General features: G+C 41.7%; 1 protein-coding gene across 4 annotated transcripts in view; it reads right to left on the bottom strand.

Moving 5' to 3' along the window:
- The window catches only part of LOC140491492 (coronin-6-like), a 253791-nt gene that overhangs the window by 6661 nt on the left and 226895 nt on the right, over positions 1–20235 (bottom strand). For 3 of the 4 annotated variants that reach the window (XM_072589739.1, XM_072589740.1, XM_072589736.1), the window contains 5 exons: positions 19542–19661; positions 13867–13971; positions 12060–12205; positions 6566–6623; positions 2341–2571 (listed from right to left, as the gene is read on the bottom strand). In XM_072589739.1, coding sequence (XP_072445840.1) covers positions 2341–2571; positions 6566–6623; positions 12060–12205; positions 13867–13971; positions 19542–19661 — 660 coding nt within the window. Of the gene's footprint in view, positions 1–2340; positions 2572–6565; positions 6624–12059; positions 12206–13866; positions 13972–17692; positions 17813–19541; positions 19662–20235 lie in introns of all 4 variants that reach the window. The other variant, XM_072589738.1, reaches the window with a different exon arrangement.

Genomic DNA, 20235 nt, shown 5'->3' with positions numbered 1-20235 from the left:
GTATTGATATAAGTGCTACTCTAAACTGTCTGAAGATGGACTGAATCACAATGAGACAACGGCAGTCTGAAACTTACCTTTGTCAAAACAAAGTCAGCTTTGCTCAAATTGCTCAAATTCATTTCCATTTTTGGAAAATATGAAAATAAATAAACCATGTACTCCATTCCTGTGGAGGTAACTTGATGTTTTATTTTGCCTGTGCTTGTTTTCTGCACAAACTCTTTCTGCAAACGTGCAACTTGCTGCATTTCAGCTGCACCTTCCAACCTGCAGCTTGACATTTCTTATTTAATTAGCCGATGAAATACTCCCTTGTCCAGTTTCTTTTCATTCACTCTGTTTTCCCATTCAATGAGACATTTCTGTTACTTCCCTGGACAACCCCACTGAATCCTGCTCACAGTGACTCGAACAATGATCTTGGCACCTTTTCTCAGTCTTGGGATGCAAGCCAAAAGTGCTTGCTATTTGCTATGTGCAAAGTGAATGGAGCTATAATGGGTTTGGGCTGAGACAATGTAGACTATTTGTAGCCATTTGAAATGGATTGTCGGCCTACAACATTTCACAAACTAACTTATTTGGTTTTAATATAGTTAGGTCCTTACTTAAAATTGTGACTGCATTCCAGATTCCCACCCAAGCTGTGTACATGCACCAACATCTGCCTACCTCTATCCTTGAAGCCCCCTTATCGACCCAATAGGACAACTATGGTCCATCCTGGTGCAGTCCTGGTTGAGACCATGCAGACTTCTGACTGGTGGGTGCACAAGTCCATGACTTTGAGGTCCAGCCATAAATCTAGACTGGCCCTTACCAAGTCAAAGGAGTGAGTGTGACCCTCTCCATGGAGCACAGAGGCACACATTACTGTGTGAAATCACCCTGCCCGGATGCACCCTTATCTGAGGACTGCCGAATGCCATGGCTATTTGTCAGGTTGTGTGGCTGTGCCAATTGTCACAGCAAGACACTGCACAGCAAGGCATACATGCTGTGGGTATGCTGGTAGACATCAGGCGAATGGGCACTGACAGCAAACAAGCACAGGTTGGGTCCCAGTGCCTGTGTAGTACCCAATGCACTTGGGCACGGCTGGTTTCTGCTATGCTCTGTTAATCAAGTCTGAAAGTCCAAAGTGCATTGTCAATGCCAGGAGGATGGTATGGGTTCACTGAGCCCTAGATACCAATGCCCGAGGAGAAAGGTTATGTGCATCTGGTGTCCATGGATTGTGCCTTGGGCTGCTGTTTGGTTGTGGGCAACATGGAGATGCCCGCTCTGGTTTCCGTGCTGGCTTTAGCTGTCTGCTGGTTTATTGAATGAACTCAACAAGGATTAATCACAACCCCATGCTTCCGAATGAGAACCTCAGCCAGGCTGCTCGTGAGAAGTGCCTCAGCCTACGCCACTCAGATTCCTGGGATATTTCATCCAATATAGGGTTGAAGCTCAAATTTCAAATTGCTAAATGCCTACATCGGTAAATGAAATGACTTATTAAAAGAAAATGAGTTTAAAAATATGAAAGGAAAATACAACTTGCTGCTTAGATCACCTCTTTCTCACTGGCGATCATATTTCCTGATCATTGGAGACCCTCCCACCTTCCCAATCCTCCACTAGCCCCCCAGGCTCGAGTAGTTCTGGTCTTTCCCAATTCTTTGACTGCCCAGTTACGGCCTCACCTCAGTCCCCCAGCCTTCAGTTGTAGACTTACGCCATCCACTGACTCACTTATTACACTTCCTTCTCCAGGACTTGCATCCCTACTCAATCTGTGGCTGGCACTCTGATGTTGTGAAAATGTGGTATGTTGGAAACGCGAAAGTACTTCAATCCATGTTTTATTTTAAAAGTTCCCCGCTTATGTTTCTCTCTCCTGAAAGAGCATCAGAGACGCAGAAGCCACTTTGAAAGTCATTATAAAACCAAAGTTGTGAACTATTAGGGCTTCCATTTCCACTACAGAGAGGTTTGGATTGAATCTGGATCATGAATGGGAATGCAAGTTCAGGAGAGGGAAACAGCGAGGGAATGGGTTGGGGAGGGAAAAGTATTCACAGTGGGCAAGAGGTGGAGATAGGGAGTGGCAGAGGTGCCAATGGAGTTTTACCAGAAATAACCTTAAAATGAACCATGCAACACCGAATGAGATTACAGACCCCTTCAGTGTTAAAGTAAAACAATGTTAAATGGGAAAACTGTAAGCCAGGATTTGATATACACAACTTCAGCAGTAGGCCGTGGTGAGGGGAGGGGATCAGGGTCATAAATGGAAAGACTGAAATCAAAAAATAGCTGAAAATCCAATGATGCGTTAGGAAGACGTACAGAAAAATTTGATTCGCATGTGGAGTAGCTTCGTCGAGGTCCGAGAGGCGGCTTGTTATCCAGAATGTTCTTCTTGGCAAACTTCAGTTCTCTGTTTTTGGGTGGAATGTACCCATCTCTCAATGATATAAGGATGGGATCAGCGTTCTTGCCAGCCATCCATTCCTCAGCTTCTAATGCTGGCTCAGGACCTTGTGTATCTGGGTACAAGTCATCTTGGAAAAGATCTGACTACAAAATTCAGAGGAAGAAAAGAAAACAGTTTTAGCTGGAAAGATCCTCAGGAGAGATTCACATCCAAGTTGTAAATTGGACATTGATAGTAAAATGCTCCTCATTCAATTTCCACAGTTAAGAAATCTTTGGTGGTTTGGATCAAACAATTTATTGACTGAGTTGTTAGGTGTTGTCAAGAGGAGAGAACTGGCTGGTTTGGAGGCCTTCATTTTAATAAATAATTAATCAGATTTCATAATTGTAACTCAGTGCAATCATCATGTGTAAATGACCAATAATAAATGAGTTTAAAATAATGTATTTCCCTTGAAGATGATAATATTTATATCCTTTCCTGCTCTTTTATGTCCTTTATTTCTAAAATAAATATTCTCAAGTAACTTTATCTCTTTATGGTCCATAAATAATCCATACATCCAATAGTCTTTGGATTTTTCCACACACAAAAACATTGAAATTTTAAGGTATTGAAAGTGGCCTTTTGGTCCATCATGTTTATGCAATGGATCACAGTATACACTGCGTGCATGAGTGAGCACATCAACTATTTGCTCAGAGCACAAGGGGACACATATGGGGAGGTGATGACCTAGTGGTATTACCGCTGCACTGTTAATCCAGAGATGCAGGTAATGTTCTGGGGACCTGGGTTCAAATCCCGGCACAGCAGATGGTAGCATTTGAATTCAATAAACATTTGGAATTAAGAGTCTAATGATGACCATGAATCCATTGTCGATTGTTGGAAAAACTCATCTGGTTCACTAAGGAAATTGCTATCTTTACCTGACCTGGCCTTCCCAGGTAATGTGATTGACTCTTAACTGCCCTTGGGGCAATTAAGGACAAGAAATAAATACTGCCCTGGCCAGCAACATCCACATCTCAAGAATAAATTTAAAAATCAATCCACACTCCCTAAGTGCAAGCTGTCCCAAAGGGAGCACAGACCAGGAATCTGCCACCTGCACACCTCAACTTCCATCTGGATTAATGGGTGGAAAATAGCAGACTGCAAGTGCTCAAATACATAAATTACATAATCTTCCATACAAGCTGCATGATTTCATAAAACTATGCTGTATTTCTTCATATTTCTGCCCTGAAATTCAGAGCTTAAAACAAAAATCCCAATACAGCTTTTAGGTCATGCTTTGCCGAAAGAGGCAGTGAAATAGGAATGCTGCAGAGTTCAGTTATATTAAACAAGACAGGAATAACTGCCCAGGGATCATTCTTAACACTTTGCAACCAAGAGTAAGAGAGATAAACTGAACATGAACATTCTAAAATCATGGAAAGCTCTTCAAAGGTGAATGTCCCATCTCATCTAAACTAATTTGTTGGCATCAATTTATTCCCTGCATTCAGCTTTTTTAGGTATGTCCAAGGCAAAAAAATGGTTAGGACAAAAATTGGGCCCTTGAAGACTGAAACAGGGGAATATATTACTGGGAACAAAGAAATAGCAGAGGAATTAAATGGGTACTTCAGATCTGTGTTCACTGGGGAAGACACAAGCAATCTCCCTGAGGTAACAGTGGCTGAAGGACCTGAACTGAAGGGAATTTATATTTGCCAGGATTTGGTGTAGGAGAGACTGTTAGGTCTGAAGGTTGATAAGTCTCCGGGACCTGATGGCCTGCATCCCAGGGTACTGAAGGAGGTGGCTTGGGAAATCGTGGATGCGCTGGTGATTATTTTCCAGAGTTCAATAGAATCGGGGTCAGTTCCTGAGGATTGGAGGGCGGCTAATGTTGTGCCACTTTTTAAGAAGGGTGGGTGGGAGAAAGCAGGAAATTATAGACCAGTTAGTCTGACCTCAGTGGTGGGAAAGATGCTGGAGTCTATTATAAAGGATGAAATTACAGCACATCTGGATAATAGTAACAGGATAGGACAGAGTCAGCATGGATTTATGAAGGGGAAATCATGCTTGACTAATCTTCTTGAATTTTTTGAGGATGTAACTCGGAAGATGGACGAGGGAGATCCAGTGGATGTAGTGTACCTGGACTTTCAGAAAGCTTTTGATAAAGTCCCACACAAGAGGTTAGTGAGTAAAATTAGGGCGCACGGTATTTGGGGCAAAGTACTAGATTGGATAGAGAATTGGTTGGCTAATAGGAAACAAAGGGTAGTGATTAACGGCTCCATTTCGGAATGGCAGGCAGTGACCAGTGGGGTACCGCAGGGATCCGTGCTGGGACCGCAGCTTTTTACAATATATGTAAATGATATAGAAGATGGTATCAGCAATAACATTAGCAAATTTGCTGATGATACAAAGCTGGGTGGTAGGGTGAAATGTGATGAGGATGTTAGGAGATTACAGGGTGACCTGGACAAGTTGGGTGAGTGGGCAGATGCATGGCAGATGCAGTTTAATGTGGATAAATGTATGGTTATCCACTTTGGTGGCAAGAACAGGAAGGCAGATTACTACCTCAATGGTATCAAATTAGGTAAAGGGGCTGTTCAGAGAGATCTGGGTGTTCTTGTCCACCAGTCAATGAAGGCAAGCATGCAGGTACAGCAGGTCGTGAAGAAGGCTAATAGCATGCTGGCCTTCATAACAAGAGGGATTGAGTATAGAAGCAAAGAGGTGCTTCTGCAGCTGTACAGGGCCCTGGTGAGACCACACCTGGAGTACTGTGTACAGTTCTGGTCTCCAAATTTGAGGAAAGACATTCTGGCTATTGAGGGAGTGCAGCATAGGTTCACGAGGTCAATTCCTGGAATGGCAGGATTGCCTTACATGGAAAGACTGAAGCGACTGGGCTTGTATACCCTTGAGTTTAGAAGACTGAGAGGGGATCTGATTGAAACGTATAGGATTATGAAAGGATTGGATACTCTGGCAGGAGGAAACATATTTCCGCTGATGGGGGAGTGCCAAACCAGAGGACACAACTTAAAAATATGGGGTAGACCATTTAGGACAGAGATGAGGAGAAACTACTTCACCCAGAGAGTGGTGGCTGTGTGGAATGCTCTGCCCCAGAGGGCAGTGGAGGCCCAGTCTCTGGATTCATTTAAGAAAGAATTGGATAGAGCTCTTAAAGATAGTGGAGTCAAGGGTTATGGAGATAAAGCTGGAACTGGATACTGATTGGGAATGATCAGCCATGATCATATTGAATGGCGGTGCAGGCTCGAAGGGCTGAATGGCCTACTCCTGCATCTATTGTCTATTGTCTATTGACATTTGATTACACACAGGTAAGAAAAGATGTAAAATTTAAAACTGCTCTTTTAGAGATTGGTTGTTCTACCTGCTGCTCGTTGTCTTTGTTAGAAATATTTTTTCCAGACTAATAGAATCAAGACTAATGAAGGGTCCCAAAGTCAAACAGCAATCTGTTCTTTCTGAGTTGAAAATGGATTGATCACTATGTATTTGCAGGAGCTTCTATTTCAATTGATAAAAGAGGTCTCATATGGGCAAGACATCATCAATTTCAATCTTGTCAAAATATTGTTCAACTTCATTTGTACCAAGTCACCCTCTGAGTCAAATCTGAGTTCATTCCTGTATATTAATCAACCTTTATAGAGTAATGACTTCTGGGATTGGTTAGCTCAGTTGGCTTGACAGCTGGTTTGCAATGCAGAGTGATGCCAACAGCATGGGTTTAATTCCAGCACTGGCTGAGGTTCCTATGAAGGACCTTCCATCTCATCCTCCCCCTTGCCTGAGATTTGGTGACTCTCGGGTTAAACTACCACCAGTCATCTGTCTCTGATGAGAAGGCAACCTTTGATAAGACTATGGTGACTTTTACTCTTGCCTTTAACAATTACTCAGATGAAAACTGTGAGGATTTTCTTTAAGTAAGTATGAATCTATTTTAGCTTCAAAATATGTAAAACTTGACCATTCAACAAATCAGAAAGATTGTATTTTTCAAAAACTGGATGCATCTTTTTCATTTTCCCTACTGTCGCTGTTGTTTATTTATATAGTGGGCTCTTCTACTGCACTGACCTTGCGAGGCACTGTCATTGTAATCGGTTCACATTTCCGTTCATGTAACTTGAAAAACCTAGAAATAAACAAGTTAAATAAATCAGATACCATTAGCAAACCAAGAAGCTGCAATACAAAATGGGGTTTGTCACAACTGCTGTATTTTAGATGAATAATTGGAACAGGGAAATGGAAAGGATTCAGCTGAGTGTAAAAACTACAATGCCGAACTTCAACTGTTCTGTGACGATTATGCAAACCTCTTGACTGTTCAAAACGTCTGTAGTTTTCCAAAATATGAAAACCTAAATTTTTCTATCATGTCCACATGATTTTCAATTAGGCAGGGTTGGAAAGTGAGCTGTATTCTTATGGTCGTGGGGTATTCTCGTGATTGGCACCAGAAACTGTGGGAATATGGAACTTGAACAAGGAAAAGGTTCAATGCTGCAGGTGCCAAACTCTAACTGAATCAATAGGATGCTGGCAATATTAAGTGTACTGAAAGGTAAAGAAGGAACACAGTAATATAAAGGTAGGAAAGTTTCAACCATTTCTTAACTATCTTCAATTCCTCCTGTAATTTATCAGGATGGTGCCCAGGAGTTGCACCTTCAGCAATCCTACTTCTAGATATTTTCAAATCAACCTGTTCAGAGATGTTACTGCACACCTCTGCAGCAGATGGAGCTTGAACCCGGACTGCCTGGCCCAGAAGTAGGGATGCTACCATTGTGCCCCAAGAGGTTCCTACTTCACCTCAGCAGTTACAATGTATATCAGGTGCTGGACTGTCTGATACAGAATCAATGGTTGCACTTTGGATTTTGCTCCCCATTCATTTTTTTTTGCTTGTCTATTCTTTCACTTCTGTCTGTCCTGTTTTGGCAAACACTGATAAAGAGTTGAGCAGCCATTTGAGCTGATTCAAAATTTATCAATAATTGAGTCCCCTTGTTTTGACAGTCCCCTTAATTGTTGCCATTCCTTAATGCTTTCATCCATCAACTCACCATCTTCACTCACATTTAGGTTTCCCACACTGCAAAAATATATATCTGAAGTTATGCAATATTACTCAGCTGACCTAGAACAGGGAGAGAAACACAGCCTTCCCATTTCAGTCTGTTAAATGCAATCTGACTGAGACATGTCATTGGAGGGGCTTCAAGACTTTCTACGACCATTTTGGAGGAGTGGATTTAACAGATTCCTCAGTAGGACTGATAGCAATAGTTCCTATAGTTATCACTACCTGTGAATTGCACCTTCACATTGCAGGATTTATAATTGTTGTGCCATTATTGCACTATGACTGAAATGAAAATTTTTGATCTCTATTAATAGCAGATGTACAGTCTTTGAAACCAACTACGGATGCCATTTATAATGTATTGTACTCTTCTAACATTTTGTCCCTTCTTTTCAACAATGCATCATGTACATGTGGTTGGGTGCTGAACGTGTGGGAGTATGTGAATCTGCCTCCCAGACACTGTCACTGAGGGAAAACCATTACCTGAAGAGGTAGCAGGTAGATTTAACATTGCTATTCAAATATCTCAGCAAGTTGCTCTATATTTAGTGGTCATGGACTTTACAATGTAACAGTGCATTCAGCAAGACTATCTGATTGAGGACATTGAGTAAAAAAGGTAATATGTTGAATATCCCATCTTGGAAATGTTCTCTAGATCATTGTCAGGCATAATTTGGTAAAGTACACCAAACATAATGAATGCATCAACTGGTTGCATCTTTGATTTGTCTGACAAAAGGAAATTTGGTGAAATAATCCATCACCAATATGTAATAATGTTCTTGGACAGAATAAATATCAATCACAATCTTACAACATAGCTCAGAAGGAATCTCATGTGAAAGGAGATTGTTAAGGATGGTGGAATTGACATGTTTCACACAACCTGACCAGTTGATCCATGTCCTTATTAATGCTGGCTCAGTACATGAATTCATGCACCAATCTCTTGCTTTCATGCACCAATCTCTTGCTTTCTGCACCCATGTGACCAACATCTATAAGGTCTAGCATATCATGCTACTGAATTATGACTTACTTGCCTTCAAAGATTACATTCTTAGAGACTTTATTTCATCTCTGAATGACCAGAATGAATACTCTAATTTTAGTTTAGAATTGAAACCATAATAGAAGTATAATAATCACATTTGGATTGTGTTTTATCTTAGCTCAAACGTTCCAATGTGCCAGAAGCCCTTGTGGGGTGGAATTAATTGGTTCCTAGAAAAGATGACATTTTGCAAACCACAGAAATTATATAAAATATGGCTACATTCTTGAAGAAGGTTTTTGTAGTGTACTTTTTCCATACAAATAGTTCGATTATCATCACACTAAGAATTTCCCTACTCACAACAATTTTCTTTCGTTCGTTTGTGGGTTTTGGACATTGCTGGCTGGCCAGCATTTATTGCCCTAGTTGTCCTTGAGAAGGTGGTAGTGAGCTGCCTTCTGGAATCGCTGCAGTCTACCTGCTGTGGGTTAACCCACAATACCCTTGGGGAGGGGATTCCAGGATTTTGACCCAGCGATAGTGAAAGCAATATAGTTCTAGATCAGGATAGTGAGTAGCTTGGAGGGGAACTTGAAAGTGGTGGCATTCCCATGTGTCTGCTGCCCTTGTCCTTCGAGAAGGAAGTGATCATGGGTTTGGAAGGTGCTGTCTGAGGATCTTTGGTGAATTTCTGCAGTGCATCTTGTAGATAGTACACACTGCTGCTATTGAGCATCGGTGGTGGAGGGAGTGGATGCTTGTGGATTATGGTACAAATCAAGTGGGCTGCTTTGCCTGGATGGTGTCAAGCTTCTTACTGTCATAGCGTCATAGAGATGTACAGCATGGAAACAGACCCTTCGCTGCAACTCGTCCATGCTGACCAGATATCCCACCCAATCTTGTTCCACCTGCCAGCATCTGGCCCATATCCCTCCAAACCCTTCCTATTCATAAATCCCATCCAAATGCCTTTTAAATGTTGCAGTTGTACTAGCCTCCACCACTTCCCGTGGCAGCTCATTTCATACACACACACACCACCCTCCACGTGAAAAAGATGCCCCGAGGTCTCTTTTAGATCTTTCCCTCTCACCCTAAAACTATGCCCTCAAGTTCTGGACCCAGGGAAGGGAATTTGTCTATTTATCCTATCCATGCCCCTCGTGATTTTATACACCTCTATAAGGTCACCCCTCAGCCTCTGAAACTCCAGGGAAAACAGCCCCAGCCAATTCAACATCTCCCTCTAGCTCAAATCCTCCAACCGTGGCAACATCCTTGTAAATCTTTTCTGAACCACTTCAAGTTTCACAACATCCTTCTGATAGGAAGGAGATCAGAACTGCATGCAGTATTCCAAAAGTGGCCTAGCCAATGTCCTTGTAGAGCTGCAACATAACCTCCCAAATCAGGTGTAACCTAGAACTCTGTGGGAAGCTAGAGAAGTGATTGCTGGGCCGCTTGCTGAGATAGTTGTATCATTGATAGTCACAGATGAGGTGCCAGAAGACTGCAGGTTGGCTAATGTGGTGCCACTGTTTAAGAAGGGTGGTAAGGACAAGCCAGGGAACTATAGACCAGTGAGCCTGACGTTGGTGGTAGGTAAGTTGTTGGAGGGAATCCTGAGGGACAGGATGTACCTAGAAAGGCAAGGACTGATTCAGGATAGTCAACATGGCTTTGTGCATGGGAAATCATCTCTCACAAACTTGATTGAGCTCTTTGAAGAAGTAACAATGAAGATTGATGAGGGCAGGGCAGTAGATGTGATCTATATGGACTTCAGTAAGGCTTTCGACAAGGTTCCCCATGGGAGACTGATTAGCAAGGTTAGATCTCATGGAATACAGGAATAACTAGCAATTTGGATACAGAACTGGCTCAAAGGTAGAAGACAGAGGGTGGTGGTGGAGAGTTATTTTTCAGATTGGAGGCCTGTGACCAGTGGAGTGCCACAAGGATCAGTGCTGGGACAACTACTTTTCATAATTTATATAAATGATTTGGATGTGAGCATGAGAGGTATCGTTAGTAAGTTTGCAGATGACACCAAGATTGGAGGCATAGTGGACAGTGAAGAAGGTTACCTCAGATTACAATGGGATCTTGATGAGACAGGCCAATGGGCTGAGAAGTGGCAGATAGAGTTTAATTTGGATAAATGTGAGGTGCTGCATTTTGGGAAAGCAAATCTTAGCAGGACTTATACACTTAATGTTAAGGTCCTAGGGAGTGTGGCTGAATAAAGAGACCTTGAAGTGCAGATTCATAGTTCCTTGAAAGTAGATTTGCAGGTAGATAGGATAGTGAAGAAGGCATTTGGGTCTTGAGCATTGTTGGAGCTGCACTCATCCAGGAAAGTGGCGAGTATTCCATCACACTCCTAACTTGAACCTTATAGATGATGGACAGGCTTAGGGAGTCAGGAGGTGAATTAGTCACCACAGTATTCCCAGTCTCTGACCTGATCTCAAAACCACTGTGTTTATGTGGTGAGTCCAGTTTAGTATCTGGTCAATGGTAAGCCCCAGGCTGTTGACAGTGTGGGATTCAATGATGGTAATACCATTGAACGTCAAGATTGTCTCTTATTAGTGGTGGTCATAACTTGGCATTTGTGTGGCATGAATGTTACAGCCTGGTTATTGTCCAGATCTTGTTACATTTGAGCACAGAGTGCTTCGGTATCTGAGGAATTGTGAATAGTGCTGAACATTGTGCAATGATCAACTACCAACCTCATTTCTGACCTGACAGTGGAGGGAGGTCATTGATGAAGCAGCTGAAAATGGTTGGGTCTAGGTCACTACCCTGACGAACTCCTGCAGAGATGTCTTGGAGCTGAGATAGCTGATATCTACCTACCATAACCATCTTCCAATGTGTCAGGTATGACTCCAACCACTGGAGAGCTTGCTCCAATACCCATAGATTCCAGTTTTGCTGGGTTCCTTGATGCTGCACTTGGTTGGATGCAGTCTTGATGTCAAGGGCTGTCACTCTCACCTCACCTCTGGAACTCAGCGCTTTTGTCCATGTTTGAACCATTGTTATGCAGGTTAGCACTTTAATTTATACCTTGTGGGTCAGCCACCACTAGCATTAGAAGATTCTATGTTGATCACAGGCTTCTTTAAGATCATCATACAAAGTCCCTCACCTCTCCTTGAATAAGCATTGCCTATGAGACATATCTGGTCAAGCTTGATGTTCAATCTATACAGCACAGCACAGTTCATCCTGTCATCATGCATACAAGCTAGTGTGTTATTCTACTGATTGCAGACCACTGAAGACAATGCATCCAGTCATAATCTGGCTAACTTGCCTCTAAGCTGAAAATGTGTTGCTGGAAAAGCGCAGCAGGTCAGGCAGCATCCAAGGAACAGGAGAGTCGACGTTTCGGGCATCAGCCCTTCTTCAGGAATAACTTGCCTCTAAGTCCATTATTAAAGCAAAGACTGATCACTCACCTTGCAATTTCACATCTGCTGACATCCAGGCCTCTCTTTGTCATGAAACCCATTCCCCTCTGTGGCTCCTTACTGCTGAATGTGCTAATGTAATGAACATATGGAGCTTCTTCTGTTATTTCAAAATATCGAATACTGCTATCACCCTGTGCACAAAAAGAAATCAGTCTTCAAAAAGTAAGTTAGAAAACTGGACCAAACTAAACAAGAATCTTACTTTTCCAAAATATGTGAAGTGGTTTTGTTGTGGCAAACTTCACCATCTAATGAATATCCCAAGACTTAGTGCAGAATGAGAGCACAATAGAAAAAAAAATCACTGTTAATTTTTCCTTGAGAGCCAGTAGATCTAGACTGGAAGCAACAAGAACTGTTTCAGTTCAGTTAAAACCATAGTGGATCTTTTCTCTTGTTAACAGTAGTGTGTATCTATTGCAACCACACCATAACCTTAATGACAAAGCACTGCATATCAACGTAAGAAAGTACAAACATTGTTTATTAAAATGAGACATGAGGAAGAAAATGAAAACAATATGAGGAATTGAGTTGTAAGTGGGAATGTTGGATCACAATTTTGAGATCAATTTAAAGCACAGTTGGTTGCTGTGATGAAGAAACTAGGTTCTTCTGGATGGTTGAGGCAAGATCAGTCATCATTCTTTATAATAATGGAAACTCTTGCTATATAATACTATGAATCAATTCTGATATACAATATTAAACAATATATATGGTGAAAGGAATCATGAAATTAAGAATATATTAACAGAACAAAAATAAATGCTGGTCTACAGAATAACAACTTGACATGGTTGTAAAGACACATCAGCATGCCCATTAGAATAATAGAGTGGAACACAAGGAGGTAACAGCACTTGAGGAGGATTTACAAAACTTTAACTTGTTTGAGGGCCACTTCCGTCATGAGAATATCCTACACGGGCAATGTGTTAATGGACTGCAAATTGTTAGGCTAATTCAGAAATGTTACCAAAAAATATTTCTTATGAAGGCAACTGCTTTTTTGAAAAGGAGTACTTTTGCAAGGTTATAGAGAGAACTGGCACTTTCAAACAGCAGTAATCTGAAGTATGGCTATCACACACCTTTGGAAAGGATTCAGATTTCTTTTAGACAATAAATCAGCTTGAAGTGCCATGACTGTTCTTACCTACATATATTTATCTTTCCTTTAGCATAACAGTGATTACATTTTTTAAAAACACTGTCTTCATATAGGTCTTCATCTGATTGAACAGGGCGATTCACAACTCTCATCTTTGGGGACATGGAGTAATCACTTCACAAGGCAGTGGGAACCAAAGTCCAGGATTTGCTTCCTTCTCTGCCAATACTCTGCCTCACCATTAAGACCATGGATAGTTGATGGACAAGTTATTGTTATTGGATGTTGGACACAAATGTCTGAATGGCTGAAAAAAACTGTCCCCTGCATCGAATCCTGTTTTCTCAAATTCCAAATGATCAACATTTCAGAGGAGGAGGAAGAAAACTTTTCAAAGACAATCTGAAACTTTCCTTCAAACATGACAGTACTAACGCTAACGACTAGGAGGAGCTTGAGACAACTTCAACAGAAGTTCATTGACATTAAAACACTTTGTTCTGTCCCATGGTCATCAACAGGTGCAGAGATGTAAATTTTTCTTTTTTTTACGGCAACATCTTCACACTGGGCAAGATTTCACAAACAGCCGCGAGAGGGATAATCACCTAATCTGTTTGATGGATTGTTTGAAACAAACTATTAAAATGAATTATAACTATATCAATTAACTCTCACCTTTCCACAGAGATACACTATATTGGAGTCTGGATCATAAAACGGCAGAAGTACTCCATTACTGGTGTCCATTTCCTGAAGTGCTATTGGTTCATCAAAGTTTTTCTACAGGGAGGAAGTGGAGGAAATACAGTAAATTATAAACTCTGTCCAAGCTGATTGCCCCACTACTACATGCAACATGTTAATGAGATAAACTGTTCTCAACAAAACAAGCAATGTGGATCAGGAGGGGCACTGTGGGCAACACTTGTGTGCTACTTAGTGGATACAACAACCTTTTCTACATCTGATAGTGTAGAAAAGTAATTTGTCATGATTTTGACACAGCGCATAGGTACAAGCCAGTTAGAAGGCTGCCACCATGAGGGTTCACTGTAATTATGGTCTTGCTTGGAAGCAGCTTCTCCTCATCACCTACAGCAATCCGGTGTAGGGAATTATTTGGAATTGGAGCTGGATCTGGTTCCAGAACTATTGGCCTTATGTCATTGTGAGGGTTGGTGTTATGCCATGCACATTCCTATTGCAGAGCCTTTCTTTGTTATTGGTTCACAGGGTGTGCATGTTGCTGGCCAGGCCAGCATTTCTTGCCCATCCCTAATTGCCCAGAGGGCAGTTGAGAGTCGACCACATTGCTGTGGGTCTGGAGTGACAATGTAGACCAGATCAAATAAAGGATGGGAGGTTTTCTTCCCTAAAGGACATGAGCTTCACCCACCATGAGCCCAATTTCAATCAGAGGGTCTGTACTCCCTGTCACTTTCTCATTCATTAAAATAAACTGGGATGGGATAAGATGAGACAGTCTTGGCAGGTGAGGTGCTACACCAGGAAATTCAGTGTTTTACACACTGAGGAACTCAGGTGCAGGGCCTGAAAAACCTCTCACTTGATTTTGTCGAGCACAGTCACTAACTGATGCAATCAAGTGGAGGGAATTCCATTGAGTTTAGGAGGTAGCAGGCTAGTTTCAAGCTGGATTTATCAGGCCTAATCACCTCCTTCACTTCAGTTTCATTCTTTTGTTTTCTTCAGCTTACTGGGCCATTCACTGACAGATGGCTTCCTGACCTCTTCTCCCAGAATGCCATGAACTGCCAACTCCCACCTTCCTCTGTAGTTGTAACTAAATCGTGGCAGCTTTTATCCATCCATTACACACATCTCCCATTTTCCTTCCCCTCTTATTGTGAAGTTCTCTGGTAAATGGCTCCTTATTTAAGATGGTTCAAAGTGGACCAAGATTTGAATGGAGATCCCTTGACAATGGCAATTAGCATTTATGCACCAACAGTGCACTGTATTGATAGTGCTAATACCATGCTTTACATTATATTGTGTTCTGAGCTCTTTCATGTCAAGTGTTTAAATTTCTTTATAAAAAAGGATAGTCTTTCAAAGAATGCTAGTCACGATGGGAAATAACTGAGTAACTAGACAGGAAACCACTTGGTTTAGCGAAGAGCGAGCCCTCTTGGGGAGAGCCCAGCTTGGAGCATCTGTAGGCCTATAGCTTGAGAAAGGACTGCTATAAATGACATTTTAAACTTTACTTCTTTATTTTTCTTCTTTTATACTAAGAAGATTGTCGTTTTGAACTTTTTAATATTTTTCTACTTCTGCGACTAAGATTTTGTCTGAGGAAGGGTCACCGGGCTCGAAACATTAACTCTGATTTCTCTCCATGGATGCTGCCAGACCTGCTGAGCTTTTCCAGCAATTTCTGTTCTTATTTATGCCATCCGCAGTTTATTCCTTTAATATTTTGTACCTAGGTATTTTGTACCCGAAGTAGTGCCATGTGTGGTGACATTGTACACTTTTCACTGTACTGCTGTACCCAATACATGAATATACATGACAATAAAACTTAAACCTAAATGTGATCAAATTGCTTGCCTCATCAGTTGGATGAGTATTTCCTAAACCTTACATAAAGCAGCTTTGAACATAATTTCTTATTTCTGAAGTGACACAGAAATGAAAGGGAGTCAGAAAAATCTCCTACCAGCACCTTACACTGGACACCATCAACTAGGAGTTGCATGGAATTGAAGGTTGGAGCTCAGATCTGATGATCACTCTCCATCTTAGTGAGAGGCATAGGGGGTGGCGAGGAGTGGGAGGGAAGAGGTGGTGGTGATGGTTGGGGATAGTAGGGGTGAGGAGCACTCACTCCTTCTCTCAAAGTGATTAGCAATTCAGCGGCTGGAGAACACCAAAGGTCCAATTCTGGAAGACTGCATGCCAACCACTGAATCATGAAGATGTTTTAAAAACAAAACATGTCAATAATCTGGCTGCTTTCTTTAGTTTGCAATTGACTGCACTCGCACGTGGTTTAGGTGAAACAATGAATTTTGACACTTTTTGTTAGAGGCCACAATGTGTCACTTTACTATCACGCCTGTGTGCCTGTTTCCCCTTTTTGAGAAAAGCACACACATGCAATCCACACTTCACTCTAGAGACCAGGCCTGTGCATCATCCATATAGCAGCAAGTCACCATGAACAATATCTGATTATCAACTCAATCAGCATAGTCCATCAGAAGTGATTTATTTGTTCATATGGTTAGAAGCAAAAAGGAATGTGTGCTCTGATCTAAGAATGTTTCTGGGTTGTCCCACACTTTTAATTTCTTTGAAAGATTGGCTAACGGAAATAATATCAAACACCGTGGTTATGAGAACCCTGCACTGGCAAATGACTGTTCACTGGGGGAAAAGAGAGATGAAGCAGTACTTTTGGTCTTAAAGCCTATGGGACCACATTCTATGAAATGATACCAGTCAAATTGCAGGAAGCAGCAACCATAGGAGAGAGCACTGGACTGGAACAGATTAACACCATTTTAGTTATAGCTTATTCCAGCAATGTTAATGAGTGGCAGTGTGCAAGCCTTCTATTTAATTTCTCGACACAAAGCGGTCCCAAATTAGCACTAAGTTACGTTAATTTGGCAGACACTTTCTAGTGCGGTGTACCACAATTCAGGGGCCCTTGCTGCACAGTGACATTGTCCATGCCTATAAGCCAGGAGGCCCAGGTTCAAATCTGGACCTGCGTAACAATATCGATCTGCTCTCGAGTTCAGAGCTCTGCAGGTTCTGTATAGTCAGGTTGAAGCCTCAAGGTGACAATTTTAACATAAATAGCTACAGTCAGCAGATTTTTCAGGACATGAGCACCAATCAGCTGTTCTTACAGTCAACACAACTTTACCAAATTTGTCTCTATTTTCTTTTGATGAATATCCTGCAATGTTAGCATTTTTAGTGGATTAGTTGGCCTATTTGTATTCCTGAATATACCAGAAAGGTACATCAATTATCCCACGACGCCTTCCGGTTCTAAATTTTCTTGTATCTACTCCATACTATATTAATTGACCATACAAACCAACATACTATATTAACTGACCATACAAACCAAAATTTTCCTAGCTACCACCAATTCTGGGAAAGGGTTGCTCAATGCAAAATATTAACTCTGATTCCTATCCACAGATGCTGCCAGACTTGCTGAGCTTTTCTGGCAATTTCTGTTTTTGTTTCTGATTTACAGCATCTGCAGTTCTTTAGATTTTTATATCAAACCAAGATTTGATTGAAATAAGAAAGACAATGCATGGCTATAGATGTTTAATCAATATCATTTCTCAATATTTTCCATCATGTATGTCCACATCTGTCCTTTTTTGCTGCTTGCCTTAAAGATTGCCTATTGTGAAAAGATGTATTTATTAGTAATCCTACTAGTAAGAGGTAGCTAATGGATGATGCGCATTGGCCTGGACCCTTTGCAGTCATTGAATACTACCGGGTCCCATAGCCCCAATTCCCTCTGACTCATTCGGGTGAATCCTGTGGTAAAGATGTTGCCCTCCCGTGTAAAAACTGCCCTCATCGGCCTCATGCCTTCATGGGGGGCCAGTTTCTCCTGAAGAAGAAAGTGATAATTAAAACAACAAGAGAACAACGGTAAACAATTTGGAGAAGCTTCACTTCAGACAGAAGTCAAAGGATTCATTTTCAATCCTGAAACCTCCCGGAAGTCTGAAGCAAATATTCCCATTATGAGACAGAAAGCCCTAGAACTCCTCCTCCTGGCCAACAATAAGAATACCAGCTCACGTTTTGATACCAGTCCAATATTTTTCGGGGGGTGCATACGGTGCACAGAAACCATGGATGTGTTTCTCTGCAAAGAAATTTGCTTGCTGTTGGTTATCATTGTAGACTAGTTAGCCAGTTTGTATTGCTTTTTCTGTGAGGAGGAATTCTGGTTGAGGTAGAAACAGTCCTTAGCAAGGTGTCCAGCTGGCACAGAACACAGAACTCTTACAGCATTGTGAGCAAAATTATCTGGTCTGATAACAAATTATTCAATTTGTTTCTTTAACGGTACAGCCTAGTTTTGAGGAGCTTGTCAAAATAAATGCTGAATACAATCAAACTTGTATCAGAGGCCACGGGTTAAGGGGAAGGAAGAAACACTCTCAGTAACAATTCCACCGATAAGAAGCATGACCTACAGAACACGTCTGGAATGAGTAACTACTTTAGACGGTACGTATGGCAGAGATTTATTGTTTTCAAGAGATTGATGCAAATGTCCTATTGGCAACCTCCACCAAAGACTGGGAGGTGGGGAATTGGTTGATTAGATTACTTACAGTGTGGAAACAGGCCCTTCGGCCCAACAAGTCCACACCGCCCTGCCGAAGCGCAACCCACCCATACCCCTACATTTACCCCTTACCTAACACTATGGGCAATTTAGCATGGCCAATTCACCTGACCTGCACATCTTTGGACTGTGGGAGGAAACCGGAGCACCCGGAGGAAACCCACGCAACATGTGGAAGTAGCTACATCACCTGCTAAAGATGGACTCAACTTGGATTTTTGCTTCTTAGAATCTGAACCCTGGAGCATCGTAGTGTGTCCCAAGTTGCATCAGTATAAAAGACACAGCTCATACCCTGCTGTATTGATTGCCTGGTTAAGTACGTCCTAGATACAACTTTTATAAAGACGGGGCACATCAATAATCCTGAGCAACATTTCTATTTCTGCCTGTTTCCCTGACATCATCAAGGGAACTTGTTTCAATCATGCTTTAAATCATTTTTTAAAATGGATAAAGAAACAAAACAAATCACTTGCTCAGTGATTGTAGAAATACCTGACATGTGGCTTTAACATGTGGGGAGAACATGCAAACTCCACACAGTCAGTCGCCTGAGGCGGGAATTGAACCCCGGTCTCTGGCGCTGTGAGGCAGCAGTGCTAACCACTGTGCCACCGTGAGTGGGGGACAAGTGGAGAAAAGAGATCAAGAATTCTGCAGAGGTCACATGGTGGATCAGCAAAGGCAAAAATGGGAAAGATTAAACCAACCAAAGCCACACCCTGGTCTAGCAGAAACCAGAATGTCTGTGCTATTTCACCAACAAATGCACAATGCCAAGTGTCCTTCTTAGGGGTGAAATTAAAAGCAAATGAGGGATTCCACTCAGAAATTTGATCATATTCAGCTCCATTTATTGCCTAGTGATTGTTTCAATGTGTTTGGCTTTGTCCGTTGCTTGTGTTGTGTACCAGGCTGTTGCCAGCAATCCCTCCCCTCCCCAACACTGACCAGCCAACGATAAAAGACCTCCTACCGGGTCCCAGAGTGCCAGCTGCCGTTCACTCATCTTGCTGAATCCCGTGGTGAAGATTTTACCGTTGGACATAAAGATGGCCCTCATTGGGCGAGCACCTTCGTGTGCTTTATTCTTTTCCTTAGTTTGTTGGTTAGAAGAGAGCAGCACGAGCAAAACACATTCCGGAGGAAACAAAAACAAACATGCAGTCACAGCAACACAACATGCATAATGTCAATCCTGAAGGCACTCATTTTACAGAATAGCTCATCACTCCTTAGCCCAGATTAACCTTCTGCAAAATATGTTCAATTAACATGTGGAAGTAGCTACATCACCTGCTAAAGATGGACTCAACTTGGATTTTTGCTTCTTAGAATCTGAACCCTGGAGCATCGTAGAGTGTCCCAAATTGTGTCAGTATAAAAGACACAGCTCATACCCTGCTGTATTGATTGCCTGGCTAAGTACATCCTAGATACAACTTTTACAAAGACGGGGCACATCAATAATCCTGAGCAACATTTCTATTTCTGCCTGTTTCCCTGACATCATCAAGGGAACTTGTTTCAATCATGCTTTAAATCGGTTTTTAAAATGGATAAAGAAACAAAACAAATCAGTTGCTCAGTGATTGTAGAAATACCTGACATGTGGCTTTAACATGAGTGATCACTTAGGAAGGAGTCATAGGGTCATACATCATGGAAAC

Source organism: Chiloscyllium punctatum, chromosome 19, assembly GCF_047496795.1.
Source record: "Chiloscyllium punctatum isolate Juve2018m chromosome 19, sChiPun1.3, whole genome shotgun sequence".
Lineage (NCBI taxonomy): Eukaryota > Metazoa > Chordata > Chondrichthyes > Orectolobiformes > Hemiscylliidae > Chiloscyllium > Chiloscyllium punctatum.
This window is presented reverse-complemented; position numbering and strand designations above follow the sequence as displayed.